Below are 16,415 nucleotides of genomic sequence, written 5' to 3'. Positions count from 1 at the left end.
TTATGGGTCCCGTAGTTTCTCCAGTTATGCGATCTTTAAATCTGCCATCAGTTAATGAATTTGCCGCTGTCAGAAAAGGCACTGTAAGCTTCCCAAGTGAAAATCGCTTTACCAAAGTAAAGTGGCACCATGATAACACTAGTAAAATGGGGGCTCAAATGTATACTTGTTTCCACTCGTGGAACTAACTGAATCAGTGTCTCAGCACTCCTCTCCTGATCATTAGCGTGTATGTGTGCGTGTGTGCACACACGCGCCCATGCACACACACACACACACACACACACATACACACCACCTCTGGAGAGGGCTATGGAGGAGGGTTTAAGGCTTGCCAGATAATTTCCCAGAAAAAGATTAGAAAGGACAAATGAATTAAATGCAAAGTCATCCGATAACCACAGTTGTAAGATTGGCTGCTTAGGACCCAGAGGGGTGCGTATGCGCGTCTGTCTGTCTGCAGATGACATCGTGAAGATTGCTAGATGATTTCCAATAACAAAATGCGAAAACACATAGTTGCTTTGTTAGCCACATAGCTGTGGTTTTGTGTCCGTGATTCATTGTGGAAGTGAGTAGCTGCAACAGGCATTTTGTGGGGGTTTTTTGTTCTTTTTTCTCCTAAGAAAATATTTGTGAAAGGTCTAAAATTCAAGGAAGTCCAGTGCTTTTTGAAAAGAAAAATCCCCATTCCTTGCAAAATGAAGATTGCAAATCAAATCCTCTGGAGCTACCACATGTCTGCTTCTAGCCCTGCTTAGCCTCAGCCCCTGACTATTACCTAACATGTCCACCCACGTGTGCACCCAGAGGAGGGTGGGGCTTGCCTCTCAAGGACTCGGGTACTGCAGGGGGACCTCAGACAGGTCGTGCCCTTGAGAATCATTCATCCCACATTTCTTTCTTTCTTTTTTTTTTTTTAAAGACTTTATTTATTTATTTGACAGAGATAGAGACAGCTAGAGAGGGAACACAAGCAGGGGGAGTGGGAGAGGGAAAAGGAGGCTTCCCGCCAAGCAGGGAGCCTGATGCGGGGCTCGATCCCAGGACCCTGGGATCATGACCTGAGCCGAAGGCAGACGCTTAACGACTGAGGCACTCAGGCGCCCCCCATCCCACATTTCTTTCTTTTGGGGGGTCAAGATCAGAGCCCCTGGAGCAGGCAGTGGTGTGTGAGGGAGGGATTGTGACACTATTGATATCTTACAGTTAGATAAGCCTGGGTCTGAATCTCAGCCCTACCACTTAACAACTATGCCTGCCATGAGCAAGTGATTTAACCCGACAAGCCTCAGTGTTCTCATCTGTAAGATGAGGATGTCCGTCCCTTCCTTATAGAATTGTCAGGAGAATTTACTAATATATCCAAATGCATCTGGCACCTTTGACATGTTCGATGAATGGCACCCACTTTTATCTGTCCCTGGACTCTGGGGTTACCTGGGCCTTTTGTTTACATCAGAAAAGCAGCAGCAATACCTAGAGACTCTGAGAGATCGCCCAGACCACGTGAAGGTGTTTCTGGCCCTAGTGAGGTTTCTTGTTATGGGCAAGGGTGAGCAGCAGGGTGGGGAATATCATCCATCGAAGGCAAGCGGAGCTCAGGCCTTGAGACCCCACCCCAGCACTTCCCTGCTGGTGCTGATCCTGGCCAGAGTGATAACCTCTGTGTGCTTCAGTTTTCTCTTCTCTAAAATGGGGGGTGGTCGTTCCTACCACATAGGGTTGTTGTGCTAATCACGTGAGGTATCAAACATAAAGAGTCTAGCAAAAATTTTTAAAAAAATGAAATGCCTATAGTAGATGTCTGGCACATAATCAGTTGGTAGATTTGGGCTGCAACGATGCTGAAGACTCCTCAGGTTGGGGTCCTTGTTCTCATAGAAATCTCCTTTTGTTTATGGTCCTGGGGTCGAGTTTCAGCCCCTGGAAGAGCAGGCTGGCTGCAGGCTGCCAGGACTTTGGCCTGCCCCTGAGGAGTATATCCTTGACCCGGGCTCCCCACCCCGCCACCTCAGTGAGCCTCTCTGGGCAGGTCCAAAAGTGGGATAAACTCATCTGACATCACAGGCCTGTGTTTGCTGTCTGATAAGCCAGGCCTGCTAAGCTCTGTGCATGGGAGGGTGTGTTATGGAGCATAAAGGGATCCCAAAGACCATGAGCTGGGAAATCAGGGGTTCAGGAGGTGGGCATCTCGTGCCAGTTTGATGGTGGTGAAATGCCCATACACCAGGCTCTTTGTGGCTGTGGGAGATGGTCCTAGCTCAATCCTCTCAGCCTAAAGCTCTTTCCTTCCCCTGCTTCACCTCGAGCCCCTCCTCCTCCTCTGATCTCCCGGAGCACCTGCCATGCACACCACTGTAGGGAGAGCATGAGGGGCATGATAAGCTTTGCACATGAGATACACAGGATAAGGCCAGGACCCTTGGCTCTACAGCTCAGTCCTAAAACATAGTTCTCAAGCTGCCGTGATAGTGTAGAGGTTTAGAGTACAGGCTCTGGATATATCTATATATCTGTAGACTATAGAATATCTATAGGTTATCTGTGTTTGATTCCCAGCTCTGTTAGTCATTGCTGTGTGACCTTAGACTAGTTACCTAGCTTCTCTGTGCCTCATCAGTAAAATGGGGATAATAATAATACCTACTTCCTACTTTTAAAGATGGTTAAATTAGTTAATGTATGGAAAGTGCGAAGAACCATGCCTGGATGTGTGAGGTGCTATGGAGCTATGTGCTCTTATTTTCTGTCATCTTTGGCCCCTTATCTTTTATCTTTAACCAGACAAGGCTTCTTCTCCTTAAATACCAATAGCACATGGCCTAATGTGTCTCCGTGTGCTCAGGGTTCTCTCTGCCTTGGGTGGACCCTGCCCTCCTGATCCCTATCTCCAGCTCATATCGCACAACCACTGGAAAGCCTTCCCCGTGCATCCAGCTGTGAGACTCTTGGCACCTGATGCTTTTCTGCTCTTGGATGGTTATGAATCACCCACGTTCAGGGTCTTGTCCCAGGGCTGCTGGGCATGGCTTTGTGTGTTGTGCCCTGCACAAAGATATTGGTCAGGGTACGAATGCGGCTAAAACCTAGCCTATGTTCTCAGCCAGCGCTGCCACTGTGAAGGAAATGGGGCCGCTTCTGTAAACTGGATACCCAGAGGGGCCCCTTTTCTAGTTCACACAAAGGCACCAAGTGTGGGCCCTTCCCCACCCTCTGCCTCCTTGCTTGGAGGGAGCAAGATGTCTTTCCCACAGTGCCCACGTGGGACTGTGCTCCTTATAAAATGCTCGTAAATGCACCTTGGAAGTAGGTGAATGATGAATTCGTGACATCCGGGTGCCCCATGAGCTGACAAGTCTTCCGGGGGGAGGTTGGAGCCAAAGGTTTCCGACTGCCTGCTGGCACCAGCTGCTATGGGACGGGGCCCAGCCAGGGCTGGAGAGAGAGCTCCAGTGGGGAGAGAGGGCCAGGAGAGGCCACTGAGAAGTTGAAAGTTCATGTGGTACCTATCTGGGCACAGTAGCTGTGTGCCCAGCACTGTGATGACTCCATGAAGAATATAAAGAGAATGTAAGACTTGATCCCTTGCCTTCCTCTCTGGGGGGATCTGTGTTCCTGGCCAAGTTGCAGCACTTTGGGTGGTCTGCTGGGCCAAAGGGAGACGGAGGAACTCTTGGAGGGGCCCTCTCCTCAGCTGGGAGGGAGAGGGCGATGACCCTAGCAGTTTGACACTTGGGCAAACTGGGTAGAAAGTGAGGGGCATTTCCGGGGCCCTGGGCAGCCCGCTCCGGCTCCCCTGCTCTGCTCCCTCGCCCAGCCAGGAGAGAAAAAAAGGCATTCAGAGTCTCAAGGGGTCAGGGCTTGGCAGCCTGACAGCCGACAAGGCAGGCTGCTCAGTGGAAAAGGGTTTGTCAACATGAGGTCATGGGGGGGTCCAGAGGGCGGAGGAGAGTGAGGAGGCCTAGCGGGGTCTCTGGGCCCTTGGGAGACTGAGGCAGCAACTACTACTTCAGGGCTGCTCTAGAGGCGGGGGTCAGGCCCCAGGCCGGGCTTGTGCCCCACAGACATTCCCCTGGACGTGCACAACTCCCACCAACCTCTGCCTCTTATTTACCTGCAAGGAAACAGGGGTGCTGTGTTTCCCCCTGAGCCGGCTGGGAGAGCAGAGCAGGCAGAGACTAGGCAGGACAGACCCCCCCCCCCCCCGCCCAGGATTCTGCCCCCTTCCCACCCCCCCCAACCCGGCAGAGGCTTCCCCTGGGGTCTGTGTCGCACGTCTCCAAGTCTCAGACCTGGGTGTGGGCACAGAAAGACTCAGACCTCAGAGCAGGAGGATGTGACTCACAGGTGGCTGAGGTGGGGCTGGACTGGGGACTCCGGCTGACCACTGAGGTCCCAGGGATTGGACACAGCAGGGTGGGCAAAACAGGGTGAGCGACAGAAGAGGTGTCAGGACAGCCAGTTCTCAGACATTTCAGGAGGGCACCGGGGAGTGAGGGTGCCGGTGCTGATGAGAAGACATCAGTGTGCCAGGCAGAGGGCGGGGGCTGGGGCCCCGGGCACCAACCCCCGGAGCTTGCCGTGAGCCCAGAGGCCTACGGCTTCCTCTCTGGCACTCAGGAAAAGCTCCACTATCCCAGGCACACAAAGCTCCTGCCTCTTCAGGGGTCACCCTGTCGCTGGTCAAAAACGTCGTTCTTCACACTCTGCTGAAACCTGCTCCCCTGTGGCATGGGCCTCGGTCTGTCCTCTGCAAATCCAGGCTCTTCCCTGCCACAGCCCTCCTCACATCTGATGCCAGATACTGCAGTCTGGGGGCAGGAGAGCAGGGTTTAGGAGGGGGCTGATTCCCCCAGGCAAGACAGTAGGGGGACCCTAGTGCCTGGGGTAAGAGCGAAGCCTTCAAGGGACAGAGAACACAATGAGGGCGGCCAGGGGAACCTCTATCCACATAGTTACAGGCCAGATAGACTTTTGGGATTCCAATGCTGACTCCTCCATTTTTTATACTGCACCGTCCAATATGGTAATCAGCAGCCCTATGGGGCTATTTAAATTTGATTTAACGTAAAACTCAGCCACACTAGCCACGTTTCCAAGGGTTCAAAAGCCACAAGTGGTTGGTAGTTAGCGTATTGAATAGCGCAGACTATAGAGCATTTCTATCCCCACAGAAAGTTCTGATGGACAGAGTGACTCTAGATGAATGATCTTGGACAAGTTCCTTAACCTCTCTGTGCCTCAGTTTCCTTTTCTGAAACATGGGGCTAATAACAATACCTAGCCCCTAAGGTGGTTGTGAAGATCAGATAATATAATGCAAATGTAACAATGAATACACAGCACAGGGCGCCTGGGTGGCTCAGTCAGTTGAGCATCTGCCCTTGGCTCAGGTCATGATCCCAGGGTCCTGGGATCGAGTCCCGCATCAGGCTCCCCACTCAGCGGGGAGTCTGCTTCTCTCTCTGCCTGCCGTTCCTCCCCCCTGCTTGTGCTCTCTCTCTCTCACTCTCGCTCTCTCTTTCACATAAATAAAAATCTATAAAAAATAAAAAATATATACAACGCAGAATTAGCACACAATACATAGTCATCATTATTGCTCAAGCCCTCCCCTCCTCACAGCGTCACCAAAGAACCCACCAACCCGGCACGTGTGGTGCCCAGACGCTGGAGAGTGATAGCTGCTAAGTCGTAGCCAGCCTGCCTCTCACCTGCCCAGCCCCCAAGCTGTTCTTCTCCTAGACCAGCGGGCTCCTGGGTCCTGTCCCACGTCCACGGTGTCCCCTCCTCTTGATCCACCCTGGCCGGGTGCCCCCTTGCCCTCGGCTGAGGCAGGGCAGGTTTGTGGCAGGACCCAGAGCAGGAGGTCTGGCGACACTACAGTGGGTCCCTGAGGGTTTTAGCACAAGGGCCGGCTGACCCTGGCCTAGGCCTGAGGAGAGAAGGAGCAGAGAGAGAGCTCTGTGAGGGTTTCCCTTGCCTTGCCAGCACCCACATCCTCAGGGGAGACTGAGCCACCTGGGAGGCGCTGGGGCCTGGGCACCTGCCCCTAGCGAGGCCTGCAGTCACAGGAGGGCCAGAAGCGGAGACGGCATTCTGGAGGGCCCTCCTGGCTCCCTGTCCCCCTCCTACCTGTCCGGCTGCTCCCTCTCTGACACCCTCACAGCCTCTTCCTCTGTCTGCCCTCAGGCCTTGGTGCTCCCCAGGCCCCTCCTCCACCCTTGCTTACTCTCTCTTCACTCCTCTATTTCTCAGAGGGTTTAGGTGCCAGGGTGCCTGGGAGTCATAAGGAATGCCATCAATGTAATTAATCCCATGATTAGAGCTGAGAACAGTTTCATTAGCAGAAACTATGATGATCGTCTGGGTGTTCAAAATAAAACCCAGCTCTAGGCACACACACGTATCCGTGAGAAGAACATGCTGTCAAGTGAAGTGTGATGGGCCACTGCCACATTTTCCATTAATATGCATTTACTGCTTATTCATTTGTTTTATCGTGTGCTAGCCGACAAGGTGTAGCAGGTGTCAAAGGCTGGAGACGAATTTATGGGAACAAAACTTAGAACTCAGAGCAGTCTGTTCATTAACACATTTTCCCTCCTGAGATCGGGAAGTGTTAGCAGAGTTAACGCCTCAGTCCAGCAGGGAGCTCTGAAGCGGGGTTTGTTGTGCATGCTCTCCCTGAGTGCTGTCATCCCTCCCTCCTAACTCCTCCGTGACCACCAGCTCTATCCTACAACGCTCCCGACCGTGCCCTGTCTCTCTCCTGAGCGCTGCCCCTGGGTGCTTCCATGTCAAGATCCATCTTGAGGCATCCAACGCTCGTTGTGTCCCAGACAGAGCCACTTCTTGGATCTCCCACTTGAGATCTTGGCCCCTGGAGCTCCCTCCACCATTGGTCTAAGCCACGACTGGGAATTCTCCATGACTTTACTATCCCTTGAATCCAGACTTTCTTCCTGGTCCCATCCTTGGTCCCTGCTAGCCTAGACCACAGCCAAAGCCTTCCAGCTGGCCTCCAGCCTGCCCCTCTCTGGTCCATCTACACCTAGGTCATCTTTCACCAGAGTAATAATCATTTGAAAAGGCCTATCTCATTATGTCCTAGACCTGCTTGAAGACCATGAACATCTCAAGGCTAATATGCAGCCCCCCCCTGTGCCCCCACACCTTCGCTGGAGTGCTGGACACTTTGCCCAGGCTCCACGGGAGAAGAGAGAGGCAGAGGGTCTTTGCCATCCTTGGACCTCAGGGCCTGGCATGTGGCAGGCATTCAGTAAGTGCTTCTTGAATGAGTGAAAGAAGGTGGGCTTCTCCAGAGACTCTTCCTCACCCATTCAATACAGCGCAGACACCTCTCTGATACTTCACACTGTCCACCATTTGGACTGGAACCTATTCTTCTTCAATCCCCCAAAATCTCAGTGTCCTCATCTGTAAAATGGTGATACGGCAATAACAAATGGTGGGGTAGCTCTAGGATGAACTTAACCTGGTTTGGTAACCTGGCTTCTGCCCTTGGGAGTTCTGTAACCTTTAGGAAGGGATAGAAACTTGCTACTCTCTGTTTTCTAGACTGTGAAATGGGATAATGAGTAACTCTTAGAATTACGGAGAGACCTATGTGAGATGATGCGGGCAATGTGCATTATAGGCATGGAGCCTGGTGCAGAGCGAGCATTCATTAAATGGTGGCACGAGTTTATTCCCCGTCTGCCCCCTCCCTGCTCCCTGCCACCCCACGTACATAGGTAACCACTGTTATTAATTTCCAAGGTAGCCTTCCTAGGTTGCTTTTTAAAGATGAAAATAAATGCAACACATATGCTTATTTTCTCTACGTTTACACAAAAGTTTACATACCCCACACCAGGAGTCAGCAAACTTTTCCATAAAAAGCCAGATAGTAAATATTTTAGGCTTTGTATGACATATGGTTCTACAACTACTCAGCTCTGCCATTTAGAGCAAAAGTAGCTCACAGACAGTGAGCGTCACTCTGTCCCAACTCAACTTTATTTATGGAAACTTAAACTTGAATTTCATATCACTTTCTCATGTCATGAAATATATTCTTCTTTTGACCTTTTTCAACTGTTTAAATATATAAAAAAAACCATTGTTAGTTCACCATCCGTATAAAAACAGTCAGTGGACCAGATCGGGGCTGTTTATCCACTTTTCAGTATGTCTTGGAGAGCTTTCCTATAGATGTAAGAAGCTGCTTTCTGTTTCCAGGGCATATGACCCCATCCTGTGGATATATCCTAGTTTGTTTAACCAATCTCCTACTGAAGGACACTTACATTGTTCCTATTCTTTACAAAATATTTTGCTATTATAAAATAGTGCTGCTATGAATAATCTTGTTCATCCATCATTTTGGACATCCACAAGTGTCTTAGGTCAGACTCCCCTAGAGGTGGAGCTGGGACATGGCTTCCCATGGTGTGTGATTTATTGGGGGATTGCCAAGGGAGGGAAGCAGGATGGGAAGGTGGAAAGAGCCTAGCAAGGATTGGTTCCAAGGAAATCAAGCCAAGGCCTGACTGAGGGTGGAGCTTGCAGAATTGTCTCCCCTACAGGCAAGGGGCAGGGCTTTTGAACGTCTTGTTCAGGCAGTCATTGGTGTGGGAGGGGCTTTGTCAGGTGGTTGCCATCCGCCTCCAGCGAGACTCAGATGCGGCCCGTGGGAGGGGCACCAGCTGCACAGGGGACCCGGGCAGGGTGGCCGCAGTGCCTACATGGCAGCTTTATCTGCGGCATCATTTTGGAGATAGAACTGCAGGAGCAAAGCATAGATGCACTCAGTGTGGAGAGACGTTGCCCAATTGCTCTCCTAAGGGCTGTATCAATTTACGTGCCTGCAGCAACATTTGAGAGTGCCTATTTCAGCACAATCTTGCCAAATTAGTCTATTATTAAACTTTTGAATTTTTGTTGATCTAATGGATTGAAAATGCTATCTCAGAGTAGTTTTCATTTGCACATCTCTTAGAATGAGCATATCTTCAGGGCGCCTGGGTGGCTTAGTCGGTTAAGCATCTGACTCTTGGTTTCTGCTCAGGTCACTTGGTTTCCGCTCAGGTCATGATCTCAGGGTCCTGAGATCAAGCCCTGCTTCAGGCTCCGTGATCAGCAGGGAGTCTGCTTGAGATTCTTTCTCTCTCCCTCCCTTCCCCCTCTGCTTCTCCCCCTGCTCACACTGTCTCTTGCTCTCTCTCTCTCTATATATATATAAAATAAATAAATAAATAAATAAATAAAATCTTAAAAAAAAAAAGAATGAGCATATTTTCATGTGCTTAGGAAACATTTGTGTTTTTTTCCTGTGAAAAAAGCCCATGCTTCCCCCCACCACGCATTGTCTTGTAATATTTTTCTTATCTGCAATGTCTTCCTCTTCATTTTGGACTGTGAAAAATCCTACCCCTCTCTTAAGCCCCAGCTCAGATGATGTGGTCTTTCTTACATCTGAATTCCTGTACCCCTGTCAGCCATCATGGTCCACTTTGGATCCAAGTTATTTGCACACATTTCCCATGCTTTTCCTGAACCTCGGTTTCCTTATCTATAAAATGGAGCTGCTGTGAAAAATAAGGATTTATTTTTATTACAAAATGATACGTGTTTACTGTAAAATGTTTTACTGAAAAAAATTCCAAAAATGTAAAAACAGGGGTAGCCACGGTTTACAAATCCTTCCAGATCTTTCCTATGCCTGTATAAATATCTATAGGGGGAGAGAGAAGTTTTTCTTAAGACACAAACCTGGAAGCATACTATCCATGTTATTCCGCAACTTACTTGTATCATTCAATAAAATAATGTGGTTAAGATGATGCATTTAAAGCATCTGGCTTGGGGTGCCTGAGTGGCTCAGTTGGTTAGGCGTCTGCCTTTGTCTTAGGTCATGATCCCAAGTGTCCTGGTCCCGCATCGGGTTCCCTGCTCAGCGGGGAGTCTGGTAGTCTCCCTCTCCCTCTGCTCCTCCCCCTGCTCATGCTCTCTCTCACTCATTCACTCTCTCTCTCAAATAAAAAAATCTAAAAAAATAAAAAATAATAAAAAAATAATAAAGCATCTGGCTCAGTGCTCAATAGATGGTAGCTATAATTATTCTATGCACCATATAGTGATGTTTTTAAACTTTCTTTTAGCAGCAAAACCCTTTTAAAACAAAACAGTATTTGGAAGCCCAATTTATAAAGTAGGTAGAGTGAAGCCTCCAGGCTCAGGGGCACTTGGATGGGGTGAAAGGCATGGAGCCCCTCACCCACTTGTCTCTCCAATTGCTTTTGAAAACCTCAGTGTTAAATATCTTTTCAGGGTGGCAGAATGTTGGCACACCACATTGAACTGAGTGACATCATTTTAGGTATGCACTGTCCGGGCACTTTTCACTTGGGTCTGAAGATCCCAGCCAGCAGGGACGGGAAGTTTTTTTTTTTCTTCTCCCAAATTTGTCAAAAGAGCCCAAAAGTCCTCACACTGTAGCTCAGTGGTTTCCTCTTGGCTTGGTGTTAGCCTGTCATGAATGTTTCATTGGTCCATGAAGAAATGAAGAAAATAAAGTCAATGTGGTGAGGTTTCCATGAAGTTAAGCTTGTTCAAATGTTTCTTTTTGACATTGAAATGTCTTTTCTTTCATGGAATTATGGTGGTAATAATTGGTAGGTGTGTGTGTCTGTGTGTGTCTGTGTGAATTTCTTACTTACCTAAACAAAAAATTGGCAACTTTATGCTGTTCTCCTACATTTGTTTCAAAATTTTACTGATCCATGCGATCCTAAAGTCTAGGGACAGCTGTTCTGGTCCATTGTGGCTGCTTTGCCAGGACTTCCTTGGAACAATCCCAGAGAGATAGCAAATTCCCTTCTTGTGCCAGGAAAGTTCAAGAACTGTTATCCTTTGATGAAATCAAAACAACTCTTCCAAGGCTGAGTAGACGGACCCTCTCCTGTGGGGGACTGTGGTTAAGAAAGTCACCTTCTCGGTGAAGCTCTCGCTTGCCCCTGTTGTCACCACTCTTGTCCTTAAGGGGGCACTGCTTCTTTAGACCACCCTGGGCCCAACACCCCGCCACACCCTTTCCTTGATATCCCACGACCTAACTGAGACTAGAATGGGGCATGCAACCGGGCTTTTGCTAAAGGCTTGTGAATCACTTAAGAGAAATGAGTGCGAAGATAACACAAAGCCAGACTATGGGGCTTACAAACTCCCCAGCTCACGATCTGCACCGCATCCTAGCTGCCTCTGACCTTCTAAGTGCTGAGGGCACAGGCAACCAGCTGGAGGCCACCTCCTCGCATTGTGGGCCTCCCTGCCCACCTCTAAGGACTGAGCTGGGGCTTAAGAAAGGAGATGGTGGTTGCCTTATGGGGTAATTTTGGTGGAAGAGGTAGAACCTATCAAAGAACTGGGGCTTCCTCCTTTTCTCTGCTGTGAGCTCTCAGACAAGGCAGAACTTTTTATTTCTGCCATTTAACCCCAAATCCCCATCCCAACAGTAGATGACAGTGGATTAGGTTCAGGAGGCTCCGGTTGTTAAAAATGTGTGGACACCAGATTGGGCACTTGGCCCTTTACATATGAGGATGATTGGACAGTATAACAAAGTGTTTTGGGGAGTCTTTCATTCCCCTTAGATGAAGAAGAATTTTCAGTGGCTTTCTTTCTTTTTTTTTTTTTTTAAGATTTTATTTATTTATTCATGAGAGACAGAGAGAGAGAGAGAGAGAGGCAGAGGGAGAAGCAGGCTCCCAAGGAGCAGGGAGCCCGATGCGGGACTCGATCCAAGGACCCTGAGATCATGACCTGAGCCGAAGGCAGACGCCCAACCATCTGAGCCACCCAGGCGCCCTCAGTGGCTTTCTTTCAAAACAATTTGTTATACTTGTCTGAACTGTATCTAGCACTTTTTTTGTTGTCATTCATGTGATTGTAAAATTCTGGCATATTTTTCAACTCATGCCATTTACTTATATTTACAAAGTAATCACAACCTTGCTATTTCTCTTAGTCCTCACTCCAGCCCCATGATGTGGCATTGCTATTCCCACTTTACTGATGAGGAATCTGAGGCTCAGGGGAGCTCCGTGACTTGCTCAGGCCATTCTGCTAGAAGAGGAAGAACTGACATTTGCCTAGCCTGATCCTGTTTTCTCCCCTCCGTACAGCCAGGTCCTACCTACAACTAGGGAACGTGGGAGGTTCTTTGTTGGTGGTGGCTTTTTTCTTCTCTGCAACATTAACCACTGGACTTAGGATTTGAACTTAGGAATCTTGGGGCCATCAGCATTGAGTTCCATTGGAGAAACGAGTGACAGCAGTGATAACAATGACAACAAACTACCAAGAAAAACCCTTTGAGTTTCCATCTTGACCAGATTGGGGAGCTCTTCATTGGTCAAGTTCAAAAAAGTGCAGAACTGGGCAGAACGTGAGCTACGACCTTAATCTTTCTAGGGTGTTCTACGGTGCTGGCACTAAGCTGAGCCGTGGCACCAGCCCGGTGCCACCAGGAGGCGACTCCCACCAACCCACCAGCTCTCTCTCTCGGGCACACTCTGGGAAGATCTTGAAAGGATTGTGTTTTCTGCTGCAGCTGGTTGTGCTGATCTTTTCCTGGGAATGAGGAGCAGGTGCCTGAGGTTTGGGATCCCAGTTCTGGCCCATTACAGCTCCCAGAACTTCTCGAGTGGCTAACTCTCGCCCACTTCTCGAGGACCTCTCTCCCACTCTAGACCCCAAACTCAGGAAGCAGGGTGAAGCATGTTTGGGGCCTGTCAGGGTAAAGATTTGCTGCGGATGGCCCTGGAAGGAAGAACAGCATTAAAGCCTATGGGAGGGGCACCTGGATGGCTCAGTCGGTTAAGCGTCTGCCTTTGGCTCAGGTCATGATCCCAGGGTCCTGAGATGGAGCCTCGCATCGGCTCCTTCCTCAGCGAGGAGCCTGCTTCTCCCTCTCCCTCTGCCTGCCGCTCCCCCTGCTTGTGCTCTCTCTATCTCTGTCAAATAAATAAATAAAATCTTTAAAAAAAAAAAAAAAAAAGCCTATGGGAGCCAAGCTCTGAGCAGAGGGGCCTGGGGGAGGGCTAAACATAGCCTAGGAAAGTACGGGGGTACCCGCCTCTGACATCTCTCCTGATTTGGCTTCTGCCAGGAAAGGATAAGAGGAAGCTTGTTAATGGCCTAGGCACTCAGCGTCAACAGAACTGGAGTAGGGACAGCAGAAGGAGAGGGTCCTACCCCTTATCCCACTTGGGCAAGGAATCCAGCGGAGAGGCTAGGGTTGGGACCTACTGGGGGAAGGAGGAACCTACTGGGGGAAGGAGGAACCTACTGGGGGAAGGAGGGACCCACTGGGGGAAGGAGGGACCCACTGGGGGAAGGAGCGCCCTCCAGGCCTGAGCAGATGCTCCTCGGCTGAGCTTCCATCGTGGTCTGAGCTGCTCTATTAGGTGGCACAAGTCAGGATGCTCTGGGCTGGAATCCCAGGGCCCTGATTTACTGGATGTCTAACCTTGGACCAGGAATTGCTCCCTCAGCTTCAGTGTCCACAGTGTGCTCCCACTGACCACAGTGCAGACACCATCATATACAGTGGTTCATATACACTGTGAAGGGACAGGATATTTACCATGGAGGCTGCCTTGTAGACTGGCCTAATAACAAACACATGAATAATGCTTTCAAATTTGTGAGACGGTTCAAATGGTTAAGATATCAAAGGACACGAGCAGAAAGTTTTCACAAGTGGTATATAGATACATGAAGAACATTTCAACTCAGAAGTAATAAATAAAAGAGAGAAAAGGCAACAGTGAAGTACCATTTTATACTTATTCAATTAGCAAAGTATAAAAAAAAATAACACATTAGGATGTAGAGGTTGCACTCTGAGTAGTACATTTATACATTTTGATACACCCTTTCAAAAAACAAAGCCCCAGTGTGTACCTAGAGCCATAAATGTTTATAACCTTTTTCTTATACCTTTCAATATGGTCATTCTAGTCCATAGAATTAATCCTAAAAGAATGATCCTTTTTAACTGTCTATTTTAAGTATTTTTCAAACATACAAAATAAAATAGAATAGTATAATGAATCCCCCTTTACTAAAGGAATATTTTAATGGAAGGAAAAAAAGCCATACTTATGTGAACATAAGTATGTCCACAGTTAAAAATTAAAAACAGGGGCGCCTGGGCGGCTCAGTCGTTAAGCATCTGCCTTCAGCTCAGGTCATGATCCCAGGGTCCTGGGATCGAGCCCCACATCGGGCTCCCTGCTCGGCGGGAAGCCTGCTTCTCCCTCTCCCACTCCCCCTGCTTGTGTTCCCTCTCTCGCTGTGTCTCTCTCTGTCAAATAAATAAATAAAATCTTAAAAAAAAAAAAATTAAAAACAATCCGTGCAACAGGCAAATGTCTGAATAAATAAATCTGATTTGTCTTCAGATAGACTATCGTGTAGTAACTGAGATGATAAATATGAAAACTGGGATTGTATAAAATATGATCTAATGTTAAGTGAAAAATCAGAATTTAAGCTGTGTCTACAGGTGATGACAATGGGATAAGAACGTATATTTGAGCAAAGGTTAAAAGGAAATGTGCAAAGTATTTGCTGCGTGGGGGCAGGGGGATGCTGAATTAGGTTGTTTTTTCCTTGAATATTGTTGTATTACTTTTACAATGAAAAGAAATGAGAGGGATAGTCTAGGCTCCGCCCCCAAATCAATCTGTGAATAAGCATTTGTTGGGCACCATTTCCACAGGTAATTTGTGTTAAGGGCTGAATTTAGAAGTGGCAGGGAGTAGGCTTGGGGGCAGGACTCGGTTTGGGGGCAGAGGTTGGTTCCTAAGAGTCTCAGATTCTCAGAATGTCAAAGCCACAAGGGACCAGTCTAACACCTTTGTTTTATAGTCTCGGGCCCTGAGGCCCAGAGAAGCTGTGACTTGCCCAGAATAACCCAGCAAACGCCTGGCTATTCCGCATAGGGTTAGGCATTCTCGCAGAACCAACTGGCGGGCCTTCCCTCACTCCCCCTTCCTCAGGGCACCTCCACATCCCTGAATCGCTGCAGATGGGTGGAGAGAAGGCAACCAGACAGAGGGCACTCTTCTAGTGCAGAGGTGGGGGCTGGGCAGCCCAAGCGGGGACAGAGGGCACAGTGATGCTGCTCCTAGGCGGTAAACCCCCGTTCCACGATCATCTCCACAGGACCCTGAGTGGGCTCAGCCAGACCCAGCCCTCCCAACAGCACGCGGGGTTGTCCCGGACTGTCCGGCTTTACCCAACCGCCGCAGCCAGCGGTCAGCTCACCTCCAATGCCCTGCCCGCAGGGCCAGGCCTTGAGCGGAGGGATGGCGCCCAGCAGGCAGCGTATCTGGACCGCCTGTCATCCCCCTGGGGTAAGGATGCCCTGTCTCAGGGTCCTAGGAGAGCAGGGCATCTAAATCTCTGACCTTCCTGTCCCCGCTTTTGCCTCCCCTCCACTCTCACGGGCCGGCCGAGTTTCACCTGTCCCTCATCCTCTCAGCCAATCAACCAGCAGTCACCAAGTGCCTGCTTTGTGCTGGGCTCCAAGGGTCCCAAACCAGCTGATCGGGGACTTTGCCCCTATCACACGTCCTGCCTTTGCTTCCTTCATATCCAGCCATGAACCTCCCCTCCCTGGCCCTGCTCCCTCCACCTTATCCTTCCTGCAAACCTCCTGGACCAACCTGAGCAATTGCTTCCTTAGCACCCACAGCTGGGCTTCTGCGTTCTAGAGGAGACAGCTGAGCATCCCTGTGGGTTCACGCCTCGGCACATTCTGCTCCTTGTCCAACAGTCCTTTCCTTTGTGCCTGCTCCCTCTCTCTGTCTCTGTCTCTCTCTCTCGTCCCTCAGAGCAGCTACTCCAAGCTGCCCCCCACTTTCCCAAGCCCCATCCCATCAGCACGTGGACACGCCTGCCACCTCTTGGAGAGCTCCTGACCTTCCTGCCCATCTGCCCCACCGTGCACACCACTCCCTTACCTAAACCCGTGCCTGAGCTCACCTCCTTTCTTTTCTTGCCATGGTAAAAGTTGAAGTGAAATTCACATAAAATTAACCATTTTTAAAGTGTACACATCAGTGGTTTTAAGTGTATAATTTTGTGCAACCGCCATCACTATGTAATTCTAGAACATTGTCATCACTCCCAAGAGAAACCCTGTACCCATTAAGCCTCTTTCCCCCTCCCCCAAGCTCCGGGCCCCACTGATCTACTTTGTCTCTAGAGATTTGCTTACCTTGGACATGTCCTAACAGAGTCTGCACAATATGTGGCCTTTGGTGTCTGCTGCAACTTAGTATCATGTTTTCGAGGTTTATCCCTGTCAGTACTCATTCCTTTTTGTAGTCCATGAC

The 16,415-nt window shown here is 49.2% G+C and overlaps 1 protein-coding gene across 2 annotated transcripts in view; it reads left to right on the top strand.

The window, feature by feature from the left end:
• The window catches only part of LTBP2 (latent transforming growth factor beta binding protein 2), a 102,471-nt gene that overhangs the window by 35,267 nt on the left and 50,789 nt on the right, over positions 1 to 16,415 (top strand). Inside the window, exon 4 of one of the 2 annotated variants that reach the window (XM_036114450.2) lies at positions 15,241 to 15,431. The exons of the other annotated variant lie outside the window; for it this stretch is intronic. Within the exon in view, the coding sequence (XP_035970343.2) occupies positions 15,241 to 15,431 (191 nt within the window). The remainder of the gene's footprint in view (positions 1 to 15,240; positions 15,432 to 16,415) is intronic. 2 annotated transcript variants of the gene reach the window in all.

This window comes from Halichoerus grypus, chromosome 8, assembly GCF_964656455.1.
Source record: "Halichoerus grypus chromosome 8, mHalGry1.hap1.1, whole genome shotgun sequence".
In the NCBI taxonomy this organism is placed as follows: Eukaryota; Metazoa; Chordata; class Mammalia; order Carnivora; family Phocidae; genus Halichoerus; species Halichoerus grypus.
This window is presented reverse-complemented; position numbering and strand designations above follow the sequence as displayed.